This window comes from Pseudonaja textilis, chromosome Z (assembly GCF_049901715.1).
Source record: "Pseudonaja textilis isolate UNSWEBS1 chromosome Z, rPseTex1.2, whole genome shotgun sequence".
NCBI lineage: Eukaryota > Metazoa > Chordata > Lepidosauria > Squamata > Elapidae > Pseudonaja > Pseudonaja textilis.
In genome coordinates, this window is record NC_142008.1 from 40,575,929 (window position 1) to 40,593,049 (window position 17,121).

A 17,121-nucleotide genomic window follows, 5' to 3' on the forward strand; every position below is an offset into this window, starting at 1 on the left:
ATTTGCATGAATTTAAATAAATCAATTGTTCTAATTTAACAATAAATAAGGATGAATGTGACTTTTAAACATAAGTATATCTTAATTCATTGCATTTTGGTTTTATAATTTTGCCATTTTTCACCTATTTTGCTAATCCTCTCCCTGATTTTGTTTTTATAACCATCCATCTTGAAAACATTCCTGAGATCATATAATTTTACATTGAATATGCATTTCTTCAATTATCTATCACCCATTTATCTTCCCTATTCTTACCTCAGCCCCTGGCTTTATCCTAGAATGACATCTTAGAATGACATCTTTAATACACTGGAGCAAAGATTGAAAAGGCTAGTGCAGTTTTAAATGCTAACATTATAAAATCTATAATAACTATAATAATGTATTTCTTCAGCTAGAAACCAATATTACAAATCTAGGACTATATAAAGTTCCTTGTACAGAAGTTTCCAGTATCCTAAGAAACACAGTTCTTCCATTAAAAGGCCATTCATCTGGCCCACTATTTATGTTTTTTATATTATCCTTATTATTTTTTATAAATAAAGGCAGCAAAAATTTCTAATTCTCTCTCCTGTTTTCTCGACAATAGTCCTGTTAGATGAATTGGGCTGAAAGAAAGTGACCAGACCAAAGTAATCCAGCTGGCTTTCATGATTAAAGAGGGGCTAGAACTCACACTCTCCTAGTTTTTAGCCTGATGCTAGATGCAAACCTGGCATGAACAACTCAACAAGAAAAAAATATTCCTGGTCTGTATAAGATTGTTTGATACTATAGTAAGAAAATATTACCTTATCACCTTTGCTGCCTTTGATTCCTTTCTGTCCTTGAGCTCCCTGTGGAAAACCATATCAGAGGTATATAACACAGCAGTTAAAAGTATGATTCTGCTTCCTCCAATATCCAATGTTAAATTAAATACAGTCATGAAGATAGGTAAATTTTTGACCTTCCATACAATGGCAGTGGCTATTTATTAGGGTTGGGGTATTCTGGGAGTAGAAGTTCACACATCTTCAACTGGTGAGAAATGCTGTTTTAAGTTTCTGTTCTTCCTGTTTTGGAAATGATTTGGACTAAGAGCTCTAGGTTTGAGCAAACCTAAGACCATAATCTGTCTGCTACTTGTTAACACACATCCATTTCTCGGGTTTTCACATCCGCTTGATGAAAAGTGCAGCTTTTTAAAGAGTCTCATTAGCTTTAACAAGCTGAGTCCTTAAAGCAATTCTACTTTTCTGAAGGGTCACACAGAAATCTGAAAAATGAAATGTTTCTGCTTTAATGAATAGTAGAGATGTGGTAGGGTTGGGTCCACACAGGGGTCAGGATTCTATAAGCATGAACAGTCTGATGTAATCACTCCTTCCTTACTGATTTCCTCCGGACATCTGGTTGATCACTGGGCTGTGAAATTTCTCAGGAGAAGCAGGACTCAGCAATATGAAGAATCATTTTAAAATGAAATACTGAATCCAAGCTGCGCTTCCCTTTCAAGTGCCAGACTGAAGCAAACATCTCTACTTTTCAAACTCCCTGCACAAAAGTCCCCTTCTACTAGATCATAGCAGTGATGCACTGTCATTGAAATGATTCAAATTGAGAAAATGTTTTCTCCCTGAATTTAATTCTTTCATGGTGGATGTCATTCAATATTACTTCAATTAATGGCCTTGCTTGAACAGCACTTCTGCCACGTATTTTCACTTTATAAGAAAAGAAAAGTTATTATTAATAATAATAGTAATAATTGCTTTTATTTCAGCACTAAATATATAAAGATGTGGAATAGAAGTAGTTTCTATCAGTCCAGGACAATGGGCCCATTTATTCTCTGCTGTGGTATATTGTTACAATTTTTCCTATTTAAATAAAGATAAAAGTATCAAATCTTTTATCTGGAGAAGTAGATCTTGGAACTACTTGCCAAGATCTATCTAAGAAACTATAGTCCAACTGTTATTTTTCCTTAGTTGCTTATGTAGTAAGAACAACCACCCAGAATATAAACTGTTCTGCTTAGACTGTTCCTTAATAATTTGATGGAGCAAAGAAAATTCTGTTTAGGATGTTCAACCTCAGAGAATGCCAGTAATACTCTGTGCAGCATTTAAAGTCTTTTTTAAATTTCCTTTGCCATTTCTTCATTATTTTATTCTGTTCAAGGCCATTCAGTGGGTGAATAAAAAGAAATAAACACTGTCGCCATATGATCAAAGTCATGCTCCCTTTGCATAAGGAAGGCATGTGAGAAGGGGCAGGTTAGTCATGCAGTTGCTGTCACCATCATGGGATATTTTTTTTTGACTCATCTCTTTAATCTCTTCAACCTACTTTACTCCTGAATCAAGTAAAAGTGGCCATTTTAATATCAACTGGATGCAAATACTTATTTATACAGACTAGTACAGAGTGCTTATTAGTAATTTTATCACTCACCTTTTCTCCGGAACCACCTGTATTACCCTAGAACAAAATTTTGAAATACAAAAGGAAAATATAAGAAGCAATAGCATCATACCTCAACCTAAAAGCCAACACAAGAAATCATGTATAGTAGACACACTTGATATTGCTTTGAACATTTAATAAGAAGCAACAATCATTATCTTTACCTCTTTCCCCTACCTACATAGATACATCTCTGACATTGTCTTTTACTGGGCTTTCAGTTTAATTCTAATCCTTTTAGCAACATCTACAAGCATTTTAATGACACCTTTAATCTTAAATTTTAAAATTAATCTTTAATCTGTCACTGAATTCACATACTGTAAAACTGTGAGTGTTAAATATTAAAAAAATATATAATCAATATGTACTTCTCTCATATAAATGCAGATGAATATTAAATATAATTTTTGAAAGATGGTATTTTGCCAGCTGGATCAAACAATCCTCATATAATAAATATGCTTGTTTTTCTGAATTATTGTTTTTAAAATATACATGTAATTTTTTTATCTATAGGCCATTAAGATTATTTCTAAAAATTAAGGAACTATACAAGAGTTATCTCTCACATATGAATGTGGCACACTACTTTCTATTCTTGTTTCTCTATATATCATTAGAAAAGCAGATCATGATGTCTACACATTATGTATTTCCAGCATCTCTATATAAATGGACTTAAGGGCAGTCAAGTCAATTATGTATCGAGACATGTTAGCCTAACAGATGTTAAATAAATATATAAGTAAACGAATAGCCCACTGGGTCAGGAAAAGGCAAACGGTAACCAAACTATGCAAAAAAAAAAATCAGTTTAGGGAAAACTTCCTAAAAACTGTAAAGGATATAATTCTGAAGATTTAAGTCCTAAGTAACATTTAGTCTAGCTATTTCAAAGTAAATAGGTAGCATGCAAGCCTCCTTTACATGCCCTATTTTTCTGGAGACAAAGTCCTTACATCACAGATGTAAGAGATCCAACTCCTTGCTTTGTAAAATTCTTTTCCATTCAACATGTAGGGTTCTTTTAAAAAAAATTTAACTGTGGCCATAGAGGGACTTTTAAAATGTAATAAAAAAGTGCATCTTTGTTTTGAGTAAGGAAAAACTTTGTAAAGGAAATAATGAGAACAGGAAATTTTTAAGACTTCTACCCACAGTGCCTAGTGAGCAAGTTCAAAGTCAAACTCAGACATTTATTTTAATGTAAACTCAAAAACAAAACAACAATTGTATGTTGAATACATTGAATGAATGAATGTGCAAATGAATGAATAAATATGGTCATACCCAGACTACTTCATTCATTTGCCCATTTTTGTACTTAAAACACATTTAATATATTGTGTAACTCAGCCTTAGGAATATTTATTTTATTTGACTTATTTATTTTTGTCAATTGCTTACAAGATAATAGGTATAAGTAAAAACATAGTTATGAATACATGGATACATATAAGAAAAGTAAAAAAGAAATATAAAAGAAACAATAGGACAGGGACGGTAGGCACGTTAGTGCGCTTATGCATGCCCCCTATAGACCTCTTAGGAAAGGGGTGAGGTCAATAGTAGACAGTCTAAGGTTAAAGTTTTGGGGGTTTGGGGAAGAAACCACAGAGTCAGGTAGAGTATTCTAGACATTGACCACTCTGTTGCTGAAGTTGTATTTCCTGCAATCAAGTTTGGTGCGATTAACCTTGAGTTTGCTCTTGTGTTGTTATGGTTGAAGCTGAAGTATTCATTGACAGGTAGGACATTGCAATGTATGATTTTATATACTATACTTAGATCGGACCAAAGGCGGTGTAGTTCTAGGTTTTCTAGGTCTAGAATTTCAAGTCTGGTGGCATAAGGTATTCTGCAACGAGTAGAGAAGAGGAGAACTCTTCTTGTGAAATATTTCTGGACTTTCTCAACTGTGTTAATATCAGATATGTAATGTGGGTTCCAGACTGATGAGCTGTATTTGAGTATTGGTCTAGCAAATGTTTTGTATGCTCTAGTTATTAGTGTAATATTAGCAGAGAAAAAGCTACATAAGATTAGCTTAACAACTCTTAATGCCTTTTTGGCTATGTAGTTACAGTGGGCTCTAGCACTTAGATCATTAGAGATGAATACTCCAAGATCTTTGACAGAGTTTGGATCATCAACAAGGTCTTGACTATTCAGCCTGTATTTTATTTTCTGATTTTTTTTTTTGCCATTATGTAGGACAGAGCATTTATTTGTTGAGATTTGAAATTCTTATACATAGTCAAGGTCTTTTTGAAGGGTAGCATATCTGCCCGAGTGGATGCAAAAAAGTTAAGATGACAGCCATCACATTTACTAAAACCTCACACCTTTTCCACGTGCTTTAAACATGTGATTGCAACCATCATCTTTAATTTTTGAAGACCACCCCTTTTTCCCTTGCAAATGCTTCTGTTCAACCCACATACACTATTACATTGCCATAAGAATCTGGTAAAGAAGAGAAGAAAAACCAGTATTTCCACACTTTATTACAATACTTTCATTCTATCTATGGAAAAACATTATTCATCCTTCACTCCCAAACATCATAAAGGCTATCTGTTTACAATGTACAAGTATTCGCTTTTAATCCAATAATTATTAGACCCCAAGAAAGAGAACATAGAGCTTAGAGTAACAAACCTTGAAGCCCATTGGTCCTCTTGTACCTGGCAATCCCATCAAACCTAAATCTCCCTTTTCACCCTAAAAGAAACAATAGAGAAAATCACTCATAATGGGCAGGTTTTATTGTAATGATTGCATTGGTTGACAGCTGAAGAAAAATTTGCACCATTTCTATATTTCTTAATGCATCTATATCATGGGAAATTACAATACATAAAATGAGTTCAACACAAGTTATTTGTATAGAACAATAAACAAATGAGCATAGACTTCTCAGATTGCTCCCTTGCTTTTTTTTAACCATTGGATATAATTAACCTGGATTACACTGAGCCAATCTGATGATTTGTATCACAGCATAAGGCAGGTCTGGGCAGGTTCTGATGGCCATTTATTTTTGAAAGGGGAGGCAACAGGATTCAGTGGCCCTGAAACGTTTAGGTAGATTTTCTATCCCATTTTTTAAAGAGTGTTGAGCTAATTTTTGTTTATGCTCCAAAATTTCTTTATTTCTGACATTAGGAAACTATCCCATCAGTTGTCAGCAATTGCTGATAGATGGAAAAGATTGCAGCAAAGAGGATCTCTTTTTATACTATAAAGGAACAGTTTGCCAGTGATTGCTTCTAAGATGTTTTATAGTAAATTAGTTAAGTTTATAGTCCTAGTGTTCCTTGGTAATCTCCCATTCAAGTATTAACCAGATACATCAATTATGTGATTAGCTTCCTACTGACCATCTGTAGCCAACACTCCCACTGTCTTCTCACAGATGCTCTGAAGAAAAAAACATGTTCTGATTGATATAATAATGTCAACCCATAATTTCACTACTTTTATAAAGACAACTATAGATAGAAATTTATACCTGTAAAAGATAATGTTTGTAGCTCAGTGTTGAAATGAGGGATCCTTGGTGTTCTCTGAGCTTGTTTGTTTTCTTGCAGATGTTTCGTGGTCCAAATTAAGTAAGGAATTGTGTTTTCTCTCAATTTGTATTCTAGTAGCTTGCCCAGTTGGTGTTGGTGGGAGTGGTTTTGGTGATTTGTTGATTTTGTTTTTGTTGGGATGTTTACTGTGGTTTTTTGGCAGTTCTTTGACCGGGGTACTGTTCACATCTTAGTTGTTGGTCTAACGTTAATCTTTGTTGAAAGGCTGGAAAATGCCTTTCTTCTGAGGATTCGGTTTTCCTGCTGGGAGGGCTCCGGTGCAAGGACACAGACAACTGCTTGGAAGCAGGTTCCTTTTATTTTTCAGGAAGGCAAGAGATAGCAAGAAGTCTGCGTTCCTGGGGCTAGCCATCATTGTATAATAAACCCCTGATTTTTATACCTTTTCTCCTTTTGTGTGTGAGTGCTTATGTTTTAAATCCTGTCAGGGGGTTGTCTTCATTTCCGCCAGAGGGTAAACTCCACAGGGTGGTTTGATTGAATTATCAGTTTCATCCTAATGTTTTCTTATATTTGTTTGGTGGCAATCTCCTGTCTGCTATGGAATTTATTTCGTGTCTTTGTCTATTTGTTTTGCTGATTTGGCATGACCTGTTGTTTGTAAGGGATTTCTTTTTCTTGTTTCCCTAGCTTTCTTAAGTACTTGGCTTTTGTCTAGGGGGCTTCTTTCAATACTTTTTATTAAATCTCTTTTCCTATGCAAGTTTGTTTTATGACTGGCCTGATGTTCCCTTTGGGCTTTTCCTGCTTGGGTGTCACCACTGTCCTCATGAAGTTCCCTTTCCACATCTTGATGTTAAATTCTGTTCATATGGGTGTTGAATGCTGGTAGGAAGATGTTTTGATCTTCCTTTTTGGCTTATTGATTGTCTCTTTGGAATAGTTTATCTGTTTATCTCTATGTGCCTGTTGATCACCGATATGTCTGAGTGCCAATCTTCCAGAAATTCTCTAGCATTTTGGATTTTGCTTGGTCAAAGATGGTCAGAGTTTTTCAGTTGAAACTATAGTTAAATTTGCCCTTACATTGAGAAATTAAAGAGTTTTCATCATGTCTTCTGACTACTAGTTTGTGTTCATGGATTAATTCAGCTAGCCTTCTGTCTGTTTCTCCTACATAGTGGCCGTTAGATTCTTCAGACTGTACGCTGCAGATGACTCCTGTTTTTCTTCTGGGACTGCTGAGTATTTTGGTTTACTTAGGATATTTTGGAAAGGTTTGGTTGTTGTGTGCTATGCTGACGTCATGTAGTTGCAATAGTCTGTTGCTGGTTTCTTACATGTTTTTGATGTATGACAGAATTATCCTTATTACAGCTTGGGTGGGTTGTGCTATATTGGGTTGAGCGGTCAGGCACTTTTTTGAAGAAGTTGCATAGACATCCATTTTGTTAAAAGATGTTATATAGATGACCTGTTTCTTTTTTTCTGCTGTTCAGGATTGCTGCAGGGTGTTTGTTTTCATCTAAATAGAGTTCTTGCATAGCTTCTCTTGCTGGATGTTGTATTGTTACTGTGGTAGTGGAGCACTTGGTTGGTATGGATGGTTTTTCAGTACACCTGTGTTTCTGTCATGCCCCTGGTGAAGTCTGACTCTGAGGGAGAGGAGAAACAGCCAAAAGGGAGTGGAAGTGTGGCTCTGGATGTTGTGGAGGAGGCTGGGGAGGGGCAGAGGCCAGCTGGGCAGTCAGAGGAGGACCCAGGCCCATCCCCTCTCCATCCTAGGGCATGCAGGGAGGAGAGGATAAGGGAGAGATGTGTTCTACAGGGGAGGATTCTCTTCATGGGCTGCAGCTGTGACAACTGGATAAGAGGACGGATATGTGTATGGGCCAGTGCTGGAAACAAAGTGTGGAAATATCTCTAGTTTATTGTTCCTCTCTGAGTTTGGCGTCCTTCCCAGTATGTGTTCTGATATCTGTGGATGTCTTCAAGTCCTTATCTTGCTTGGTTTGTGTTGTTTTTTACTTGTTATAATTTATAGGCATTTTGTTCTTCTTGTAACTGCTCGTGTAGGAGTTTTTTGTCTCCAGTCAAGGATATTTGGAACTTGGAAGGAAAGTGAAGGAATAAAAGGGGCTTTACCTGTTTTTTGTGGCTGTGTTTATTTTGTATCCCACGCTGGGTCATCACAGTTTTTAATTTGCCATTGTACTCTCTACTGATAAGAATATCCATGAAAAATAGCATGTTGTTATTTTTCTTCTTCCCTTCTGAATTAGTTTCCTTTGAAGATGTTGCTGATGGTTTGCTAATTGGTCCTTTTTATTATGGTAAAGGTGTTGTTTAAATATCTGATCTATATTTTGGGTTGTATGTGTGGGAGTGCTATCAATTCCAGAGAATTCCAGAAATATATACCTATTAACTCTATGTGAATAATTAATTTGGTTGGATATCATCTGCCCAAAGCACACAACAGATTTTTCAAACTCATCATTTATTAGCAAACTTCCCTTACAGGAAATATCGTGAGTTTTAATAAAATTATAATTTACATTATAAATAACCTGCTTGAGAAATCACTCATCAATCGTTTAATCTTACCTTTAGTCCCATTGGACCAGGCCATCCAATAGATCCTGGCATTCCAGGGACACCTGGAGGACCCCGGCTGCCCTTCAAAAAACAGAAGATGGAGTAAATGAAATTAAAAAAGAAAAGACAAAGGAAAATCAGGTATAATAGCATGGATGTTCACATAATTTCAAAATTCAAAATGACTGTAATAGAGTAACTTCAACTAGCAAAACCTACTTTACATAAACCATTGGAAATTCTTCATGACCATGGGGCACCCAGAAATTCAATACGTTCATCCTCATCTGTCACTTCACTGAAGCCATTCCACCAGATTTCAGGAAAGGAAGAATTAGATCTGACAAGTAAATGGCTATTTGGAATAGGAAGGTCTTGGCCAGGAAGTGAAAGAGAAGGGGAGTCTAACAGATTTTTTGGGACAGGAAGAACTTCTATTTTAACTATAGAGAATAGATATGTTATATCTATATATCTCAGATTAATGCATGTATTTCAGAGTTTAATGTCATATAGAACTTTTATAACATTCCTATATGCCTTAGCACAAAAGCATATGCACAAAAGCAGCTTCCCCAACCTGAAGCCATTTCAGATGTATGGACTTCAATTTTCAGTATTCTCAGCAATTGCCGATATTGGTTGGAGGACTCTGGTTACTGAAGTCCACACCTGGAATTAAATTAAGTTGGGAAAAACTTATAGAAATCAGCCTTCCCAAATGTGTTGTACTGCAACTTCCATCACCCACATCTAGCATGAGCCTGACGAGTGGAAGCCAGGAGTTGCAGTCCAATACACCAGGTTGAAGATAGTTGCCGCAAGCCTTATAATGTAAGAGATCTTATGCATTTTGTATTATACCTTTCTTCCTGGTCTTCCAAACTCACCCTGTCAGAGAAAATAATACATCAGTAGGAGGCACAAACAATTTTAATGTGGCTGGACATTTTTAATTTGGTTAATTATCAAGAACAGAGGAAAGCAACATGTGACAGATCCCTATATTCTTTTTTTATAATCAGGACTTCTGTTAATCAGACAGATCACACTTCTTGGAACCAAGATAGAAACTGGTAAAATGAATACTGGGGGGGAAAAGTGATGACCTCAAACACTGGGGCTTTTCCAGGTTTTGGGGGAGACAAGTTTTTGGGGAGACCAAATGACTTTCCTAACTTGGCTGAGAAAAATATTTAAATGTGTTTAAAAGACATAGTTAAATTGTTCTTTGTCTAAGCAGGAATCTTGCACAATCAAGATTCTGACCTTTCTGAAGACAGAAAGGATCTGTAGTAAGTCAAAACTGAAGTTTTTCTTCAGCCTTTCCAATTCAACCTATAATGGTCAAGAGAAAAAGTCAGAACCAGAAGGTGCATTCTAAACTTCCACTGTTGAGATATAAAGATAATAAAATCAGGACTACAAAAATTTAGATGGTAGCAAATATTTAATTTCTGAACCTCTTTGCTGCCATGTATATGGATTTTTGAAGCCAGATCTGCTAGCCTTAAGTTATGATTTAGTACTCTTATATGTTTTGTTTAAAGTAACAATTTCTGCTGCAAAAATCCAGATTGCTTAAAGTAGTCATTTCTTCTGCAAAAGAAGGTACTTAGAAGGTACTTAGAAGGTAGCAAAGAATTTATTTTTTTTAAAAACCCTCTTTGCTGCCATTTGAGTTTTAAAGGTCAGATATTGTAATCTTCCTTACAGGTGATCTGCATTTCTACAACAATCAGCGCAATCAGTTTGCATCCCATATTTACATACTTGTATGAACAAATTTCCCCAAGGTTTTTTTTTTTTTTTTTACATTAACAAAACATCTTTGGAGCTTACTTTTACTCCCTTTGGTCCTTTCACACCAGGAATACCTTGTGGGCCCTAAAAATAGAAGTATGGTGTTTAAATATCTTCATCATGCAATTTGTTTACTGACTTGCCAGTGATAACGTGTGACTCAACAGAGCTTTTCTTGTTTCTTCTTGAAATAATCTGTACCAAGTTTAGTCACTTCAATTTATCTTTAATTTGGACAGGAAACTTCACATGCAAATGGTTCATGTCTGTTTAGAGCAGCCTCTACTATTTTGGTCTCATTTAATGTTCAGTTTTTAGGGCTTTTTATGCCTAATGACAGATGAAAGATGCTTCCAAAAAGGCTCCTGGTAAATTCTGGGATTTTGTTAGCGACTCAGAATGACATTTTCTTACCCTCGTAACTCTGTCCTTTGCCTTCACATCTGCCTGCATATTTGTTTCTAGAAATACTCCTTAAGAAACAGTTAGACCATGCTTTAATTTGGTAGAATTCAGAGCCTTTCATATGGAAAATATAGTGGAGAGATTGGATGGAAGCATGACATCTGGAATTTGGGGGAAAAGTGATTCTGTTTTAGCAAAGCCAATGAAAAAAGGTAGAAAAACCATCTTGGTTACATTTAGATTAGGCTCCCAGAATTGGCCCAGATGGAAATGAAGCTGGCAAGCACATCTGCCTGAACCTTATGCTATATACAATGGGAAAAATAAAGCTTGTGGCAGCAATAGCCATGTTAGCTTTCCAGACCCCTGGATGTGCTGAGAATCACCAGTTGAGCCCTCAGTGTGCCAGTGCCTCCACTAGGCCCTTTTCAAAATTAGGTATTTCAGTAGAAAATCAAAGCTTGCCTAAGTCTCAAAATCAAAAAGAGGTGGTATGTTCAAAGAGTAGCAAATAATTATAAAGTAAATATCTCTGAAACTTTTAATGTTTCCCCTTAAGACAATCTGGACCCATCAAACAAGAGCTAAGATTTAAGAATCATAGAATTTTCATGGACCGATAGAAACATGGGATTCCTTACTTATTTATGTCATTTATTTAATGTTTAATTACTTGCACCAACAATTATTTCAGCAGTCTATTTAAAAAAATAGTTAAAGCAACTTTTGCCTTGACGGCCCAACAAGTATATTTAACCAAATAAATATAATTAAAATAAGGAGGCTGCTTTCTTTGCATCATTTCCTCTCATTGTGCCATTCTATCTTTCTATGCCATCTGACAAAGTAACTTATCAGAATACCTGCCCCCAGTGACCCCATTTTGTCCTTCCAAAATAAAGTACTAACCTGGGGGCCAGGAGGTCCTGGGGGGCACACAGATTCTGCACAGGGAGATTGTGTTATCTGAAGCTCTTGACACAAGTTTTTCAGATCCAGAGAAAACAACATCTAAGAAATTAAAAGAAGGAGAGGAGGCACAAAAGGACATAAAAGGTAAAATCTGCTTTGAGTTGAATTTGACCCTTGACAATTTTATGGATATATCCATGCAATTTTCTTGGTAAGAGCATGGAAGGGATTTGCCATTGTCTTTTTCTAGATGCTTAGCTAAAGCTTTGACAATTCTTTTTTGGCTTCCCATTCAAGTATCAACAATGCCTGACTTTACTTAGCTTCTGAGTGCCAGTAGGATGAGGTGCAGCTATCTGTTGAATAAATTCCCTTAGATTGGAGCTTGATGACTAGGAACTTCCTGATATATTCATGTATATTTTTTTTAGTAATATTACAAAAATGTTTTCATAGTCTGTTCCTGGAATGTCTTTTCAGCTTCCTGATTCTTCCCATAGTTTCCTGGAGATCTTACATCGAAGAACTAACTGGGTCCAGTCTAGTTTAACTTCCAGGCACAAATGCCCAATATACATGAGCAGTAGTCCAATGTCAGAGCAGGAGAATAAAGTTGTATATTCAATACCCACATGCCTCTTTCATCCATTCATGGGTCATCTAGATATTTTCTGATTTCCCCAAGTTCTATCCAACATTTTTGGAAAAAGAGTTCTAGCTCAACCACTGGGTTCCCATTGCACTAAGCAATGATTTGATACATAATCTAGAAATAGCTGGATTCACCTGTGACACTAAACTCTACATCATGGTTTACATGCCCCAAAGGTCCTCATGCTAAGTCATAGCAAGGCTTATCCTTTGTGGGAAATAAGGCTACTAGTGGTTATAAGCCATTTCTGTTACTAATGGAATAGATTTTTCTGGAACACATGAGCTGCTACTGAGCTCACCTATGTGTATGTCTGTTTGGTCTCTGTGGAAATAGAATATTGGACTATACTAGATTTCAATCTCGCTCTTCTCACTTTCATTCTACAACACAATTTCCTCAACCAAAATAGACCTTCCTGCTTGTAGCCCAAATTTCAAGTAGCAGATGGTCCCAGAAATAGCATCTCCCAATAAAGCACCCACCATATGACCCGAACACAGGTAGTTCTCTATTTATGACAGTAATTGAGTCTGGGATTAGAGTCATAAATTGTGCTGAATACTAAGCAAGTGCCTGCATGATTTTACAAGCACTTTTGTGGCACTTGTTAAGGGAATCACCATTGTTGTTAACTGAATCTAATCTATTGTCCACTAGAGGTGTTTCCTGGAAAAAAGTCATAAATCACAGTCACATTACTATGGTATGCTGCAAACTGCTGTAAATGTGGACCAGTTTCTGAGCAGCCAAAATGTGACCATGTGACCATGGAGGGCTGTCAGAACTTTGCATCGAAGTCATAAGCAAGACATAAGCAGCCCTGGGGAGGTATCATACAGGGCACAAAGAAACTGGTTTTAAGTTGAGAACTCTCTGTTTGGATTATGAAATTTCCACCGAGAACAAGAAAAGAAGTTCCACTTTTTACAAAGTATTCATAAAAAATGTGAAGTAACAGTGAGAGGACGTACTTCATTTTCTCTCACCTATTAAACAGAAATTATATAATACAGAAAGGACAGAACTGGCAAGAGACTACGCTGTCCCTTGCGATATTATGCAATATATCACATTTATACAATTTATGCAATATGGGAATCAGTCCAGTAAATATGCACACAAATAAAGTAGCAAACAATGAAAAGTCTTGCCTTCCTGGTAGTTTTTCATATTAAGAAAGCATAAAATTATAGTAGTTACTGTAGCTTAATTGTATACATTTTCTCTCACACATTCCAATAATGTTATTTAAGGTCATTACCCTCTGCTCTGAGTTTAGAAGGCTTTGCACCTTCTCTATGTCAAGTATTTTGATGATTTTTCGAGGCTGTGAAATGTTTTTTTAATTTTAGGTTCTGGCTGGAGATGAGCTCATCCTTTCCCTTCTGAAACAGTGAAAACTGCAGGGAAAGATTCAACACTTTAAAACAGATAATAGATGAACTTTTCAGAGAAGAATGGACGATAATAGGAAGCCTGACGGTAGAGTGCTCAGAGCACAATATTGCAGGCAAACTCTGCCCAAGCCCAGTTCAATCTTGATTCAGCCTTCCATCCTTCTGAGGTTGGTAAAAGAAGGATCCAGATTGTTGAGGAAAATATGTAAATAATGCTTCTACATTGCAAACCTCCGAGAGAATGCTTTAAAGCACTAAAGGGTGGTATATAAGTCTAAATGCTATTGCTATAGGGGGAACAACCAGTGGCCAATAGAGTCCACAGGCCAGAAGTTACCTATACAGTTTATATTTTCCTGTTGTGTTTATTTTTATTTATTAAATTTATATGCCACTCATCTTATTGCTGAGGGAAATATTGAAAGATCATGAGTCAATCCAGAACATGTACTGAAAAAAGGAAAAGGGTACATTATTACCATTCTTCAGTGCAAACTCAGTTGCATGAAAATGAATCTTAGGGCATGTCAAATTTTTCACCTTTCAAATTCCAAACATTGTAACTCAAAAGTTGTGACATGCCTTGGGGATTGTAAAGATATTTTGGTTATTTTAATATAATTTAGATGTGCTTGGTAACTAACTACATAAATCTGATAACTTTTTAACATTTTGTTTGTTTCAGCATATATTCTTAGCACAAGGTTCTTCTGGTGCAGCCTCACCAGAATTATTGACCTCTTGATGCTGCTTTTTATGGCAATCCATTATATTCTTGGTTTTGTTGCTAGAATTTTTCCTATACTATTGCATATTCTATACATCCACCCACAGTTCTAGGGCAGCTTGTGGGATGTTAGGAAGAATTCAAGGAAGACTTCCGGTTTGTTTTTCGTTGGTGTCAGTGCGGAATCCGCGATCATGTGCGGTTTTGCCCAAACTCTCTTGCTGGAGGGTCCCAATCAGGACTGGAAACATGCTGGTGGGGTGGTGAAGAAGGGGAAAATCACCTGGAGGGTTGAGGGGAGCCACAACTCCCCTCCCTGACAGGAAAATCCCTCCTGAAGGCAAGTTGCAGCAGTGGTCTTAAAATGGCCACTACAAAGGACATTCTGGGAAACTAAGTTTTGTGCTGGAGAGAGAAGTAGCAAGAAGAACCAAGCAAAGGACATCACTTTTGAGGTACCCTGGTATCAAATTAAAGGGCTATTTTGGAGGAAAGTGTGTGGAAGCAGCGACCAGAGAAAGTGAGAAAGAAGATGTTTTTTTTAATTTGGATTTGATTATTTTACTGGATTAATCTGGAGGAGAAATTTAAAGGAAAATACATTAACACAACAAAGGTTTAAAAATTAAACTGGACAGATATTGAATTATGGGAAATTAAAGGGCATAACAAAATGCTGGAATTTAGTCTGTTGAAAAGAATAGCTAATGATTGAACTTAATGAACTTAATAAAAACATCATATTCAACAAAGAAAGTTAAAAAGAAAAAGACTCAAGAGTGCCACCTGATGGTACAGGAAAACTTTAATATGTTTTAAAACAAGCATCTGGTCTTTTTGAGACTTTGGATCTTGGAACTTGAAAGAAAATGAAAGGAGCTTTATTATTCTCATAGAACCTCCCAGTAATTTGGGAAACAGTTGGGAGGCCAATTAGAAGATTTGGAATATTAAGATCACGAAATCAGCAGCCTATAAAGAAAACTCATATAAAATGTTTTATAGATGGCACCTGCCCCCTTCGAGATTGGCGAAGATGCACCCCAACATGAGCCCCAAATGTTGGAAATGTCAAAATATAGAAGGTACCTTCTTCCACATGTGGTGGTCATGCAAGGAAACCCAGAAGTACTGGCAAAAAATTAGGCACTGGCTAGAGGAAATAACCAAGGAACAAATTGAATACAAACCAGAGTCCTTCCTTCTAGGAATTTTTGATAAACAAATATCCAAAATATCGAAGTATATTACAATCCATATCTTAACCGCGGCCAGACTGGCATTTGCCCAGTGCTGGAAACTACCCTCTATCCCCACTGAACTTATGGTTATTCAGAAAATTTTACAATGCGCCGAAATGGACAAACTAACCCAAGCGTTAAAAAATAAAGAATCCTCAACCTATTATAGCAATTGGAATCCTTTGTATAATTGGCTAAACCAAAGATAGATCACCTCGAGGAAAATTAAGGCCGAGGGCCTCCGAAGCAGAGATAAAGAAAAGCATCGCCGACGATAGTTTTGAAGAAGAAAGGACCTTACAGACAGTCACCAAAAATATGGTTTTATTATAATTGTTTTCCCTACTCTTTCCCCCCCTTCCCTTACCTTTCCCTCTTTCCTCTCTCAAGCCTCCCTCTCTTTCCCTCTTGGCCTATGCCAAGACCTGTTTGTCTTTTTGTTGTATATAATTTGTAGCTGTGTTGTTTTTTAAAAAAGTAAAATTAATAAAGTTTTTTCTAAAAAAAAAAAGAAGATTTGGAATAAAGATTCAAGATTATGAATTGTTGAAAACAAACTCAAAAGATATTGGCTGAAATAAGATACTGTACTCTGGATTGAATATATCTATCAAAGAAGAGGATTTCAACTATTAAGGAAGAGGAAAGAAAAAGGAAAAGGGAGAAGATATAATGGAGGAGCTATTTGTTGATATAAGACTGGACTTACAAATAAGATTGGGTATGCAAGATACAAGGGACATGATAAAAATTAAACTTGAAATGTGTAATTATGTATTACAGAAATTAGAAATGGTGACTCAGCATACACAAGAACACAATAAACCAGAGGAGGAGGAGTTTTATAAAGAAGAAGCCAACTTAGAACAACAAAATGGACAACAATTATTTAAGCAGGGAGGAAAAGGAATTAGAATTAAAATATTGTGGTCTGATGGGATGATAAAAGAGATAATGGTTCAGAAAATGGTTAAAGAGAGAAGGGAAAAGCAGAAAAAGGAAGTGCAAAGGAAAACTCAAAAGAGGGAGAGAGAAAAGTTTAATAACTGGAATGAGAAAAGGAGGGGAATAAGAATGGGGAAAAAGGGAATTAAGCGAAAAGACCAGAAAATAAAGAGGTACAGGAAACAAAAAAGGATGAAAAGAAGGTAAATTGTTCAAAGAGTGAAAGATGGGTGAAAAAAAAGGGATAAGGAAGGGGATTCCGCAAGGTAATATGTTGGGAATATATTGAAAATAGCATTTTGTAATGTATAGATGATTCATAGAGAAAATATAACGAGTAATCTGAGAAAAATATATATATTTGTGTTTTATATTATATAGGGAGATTGATATTAAGGAAGAATGAAGGTGGTTGGCTCAAATTATTAATTAGAGGGGACAA

General features: G+C 36.1%; 1 protein-coding gene across 3 annotated transcripts in view; it reads right to left on the reverse strand.

Moving 5' to 3' along the window:
* COLQ (collagen like tail subunit of asymmetric acetylcholinesterase) overlaps positions 1–17,121 on the reverse strand; it is a 68,543-nt gene that overhangs the window by 31,840 nt on the left and 19,582 nt on the right. Inside the window, exons 3-9 of one of the 3 annotated variants that reach the window (XM_087917661.1) lie at positions 11,712–11,813; positions 10,437–10,481; positions 9,459–9,485; positions 8,604–8,675; positions 5,122–5,184; positions 2,446–2,472; positions 806–842 (exon numbers count right to left, since the gene is read on the reverse strand). In XM_087917661.1, the coding sequence (XP_087773787.1) occupies positions 806–842; positions 2,446–2,472; positions 5,122–5,184; positions 8,604–8,675; positions 9,459–9,485; positions 10,437–10,481; positions 11,712–11,813 (373 nt within the window). Of the gene's footprint in view, positions 1–797; positions 843–2,445; positions 2,473–5,121; positions 5,185–8,603; positions 8,676–9,458; positions 9,486–10,436; positions 10,482–11,711; positions 11,814–17,121 lie in introns of all 3 variants that reach the window. The other 2 variants (XM_026708248.2, XM_087917660.1) reach the window with 2 other exon arrangements.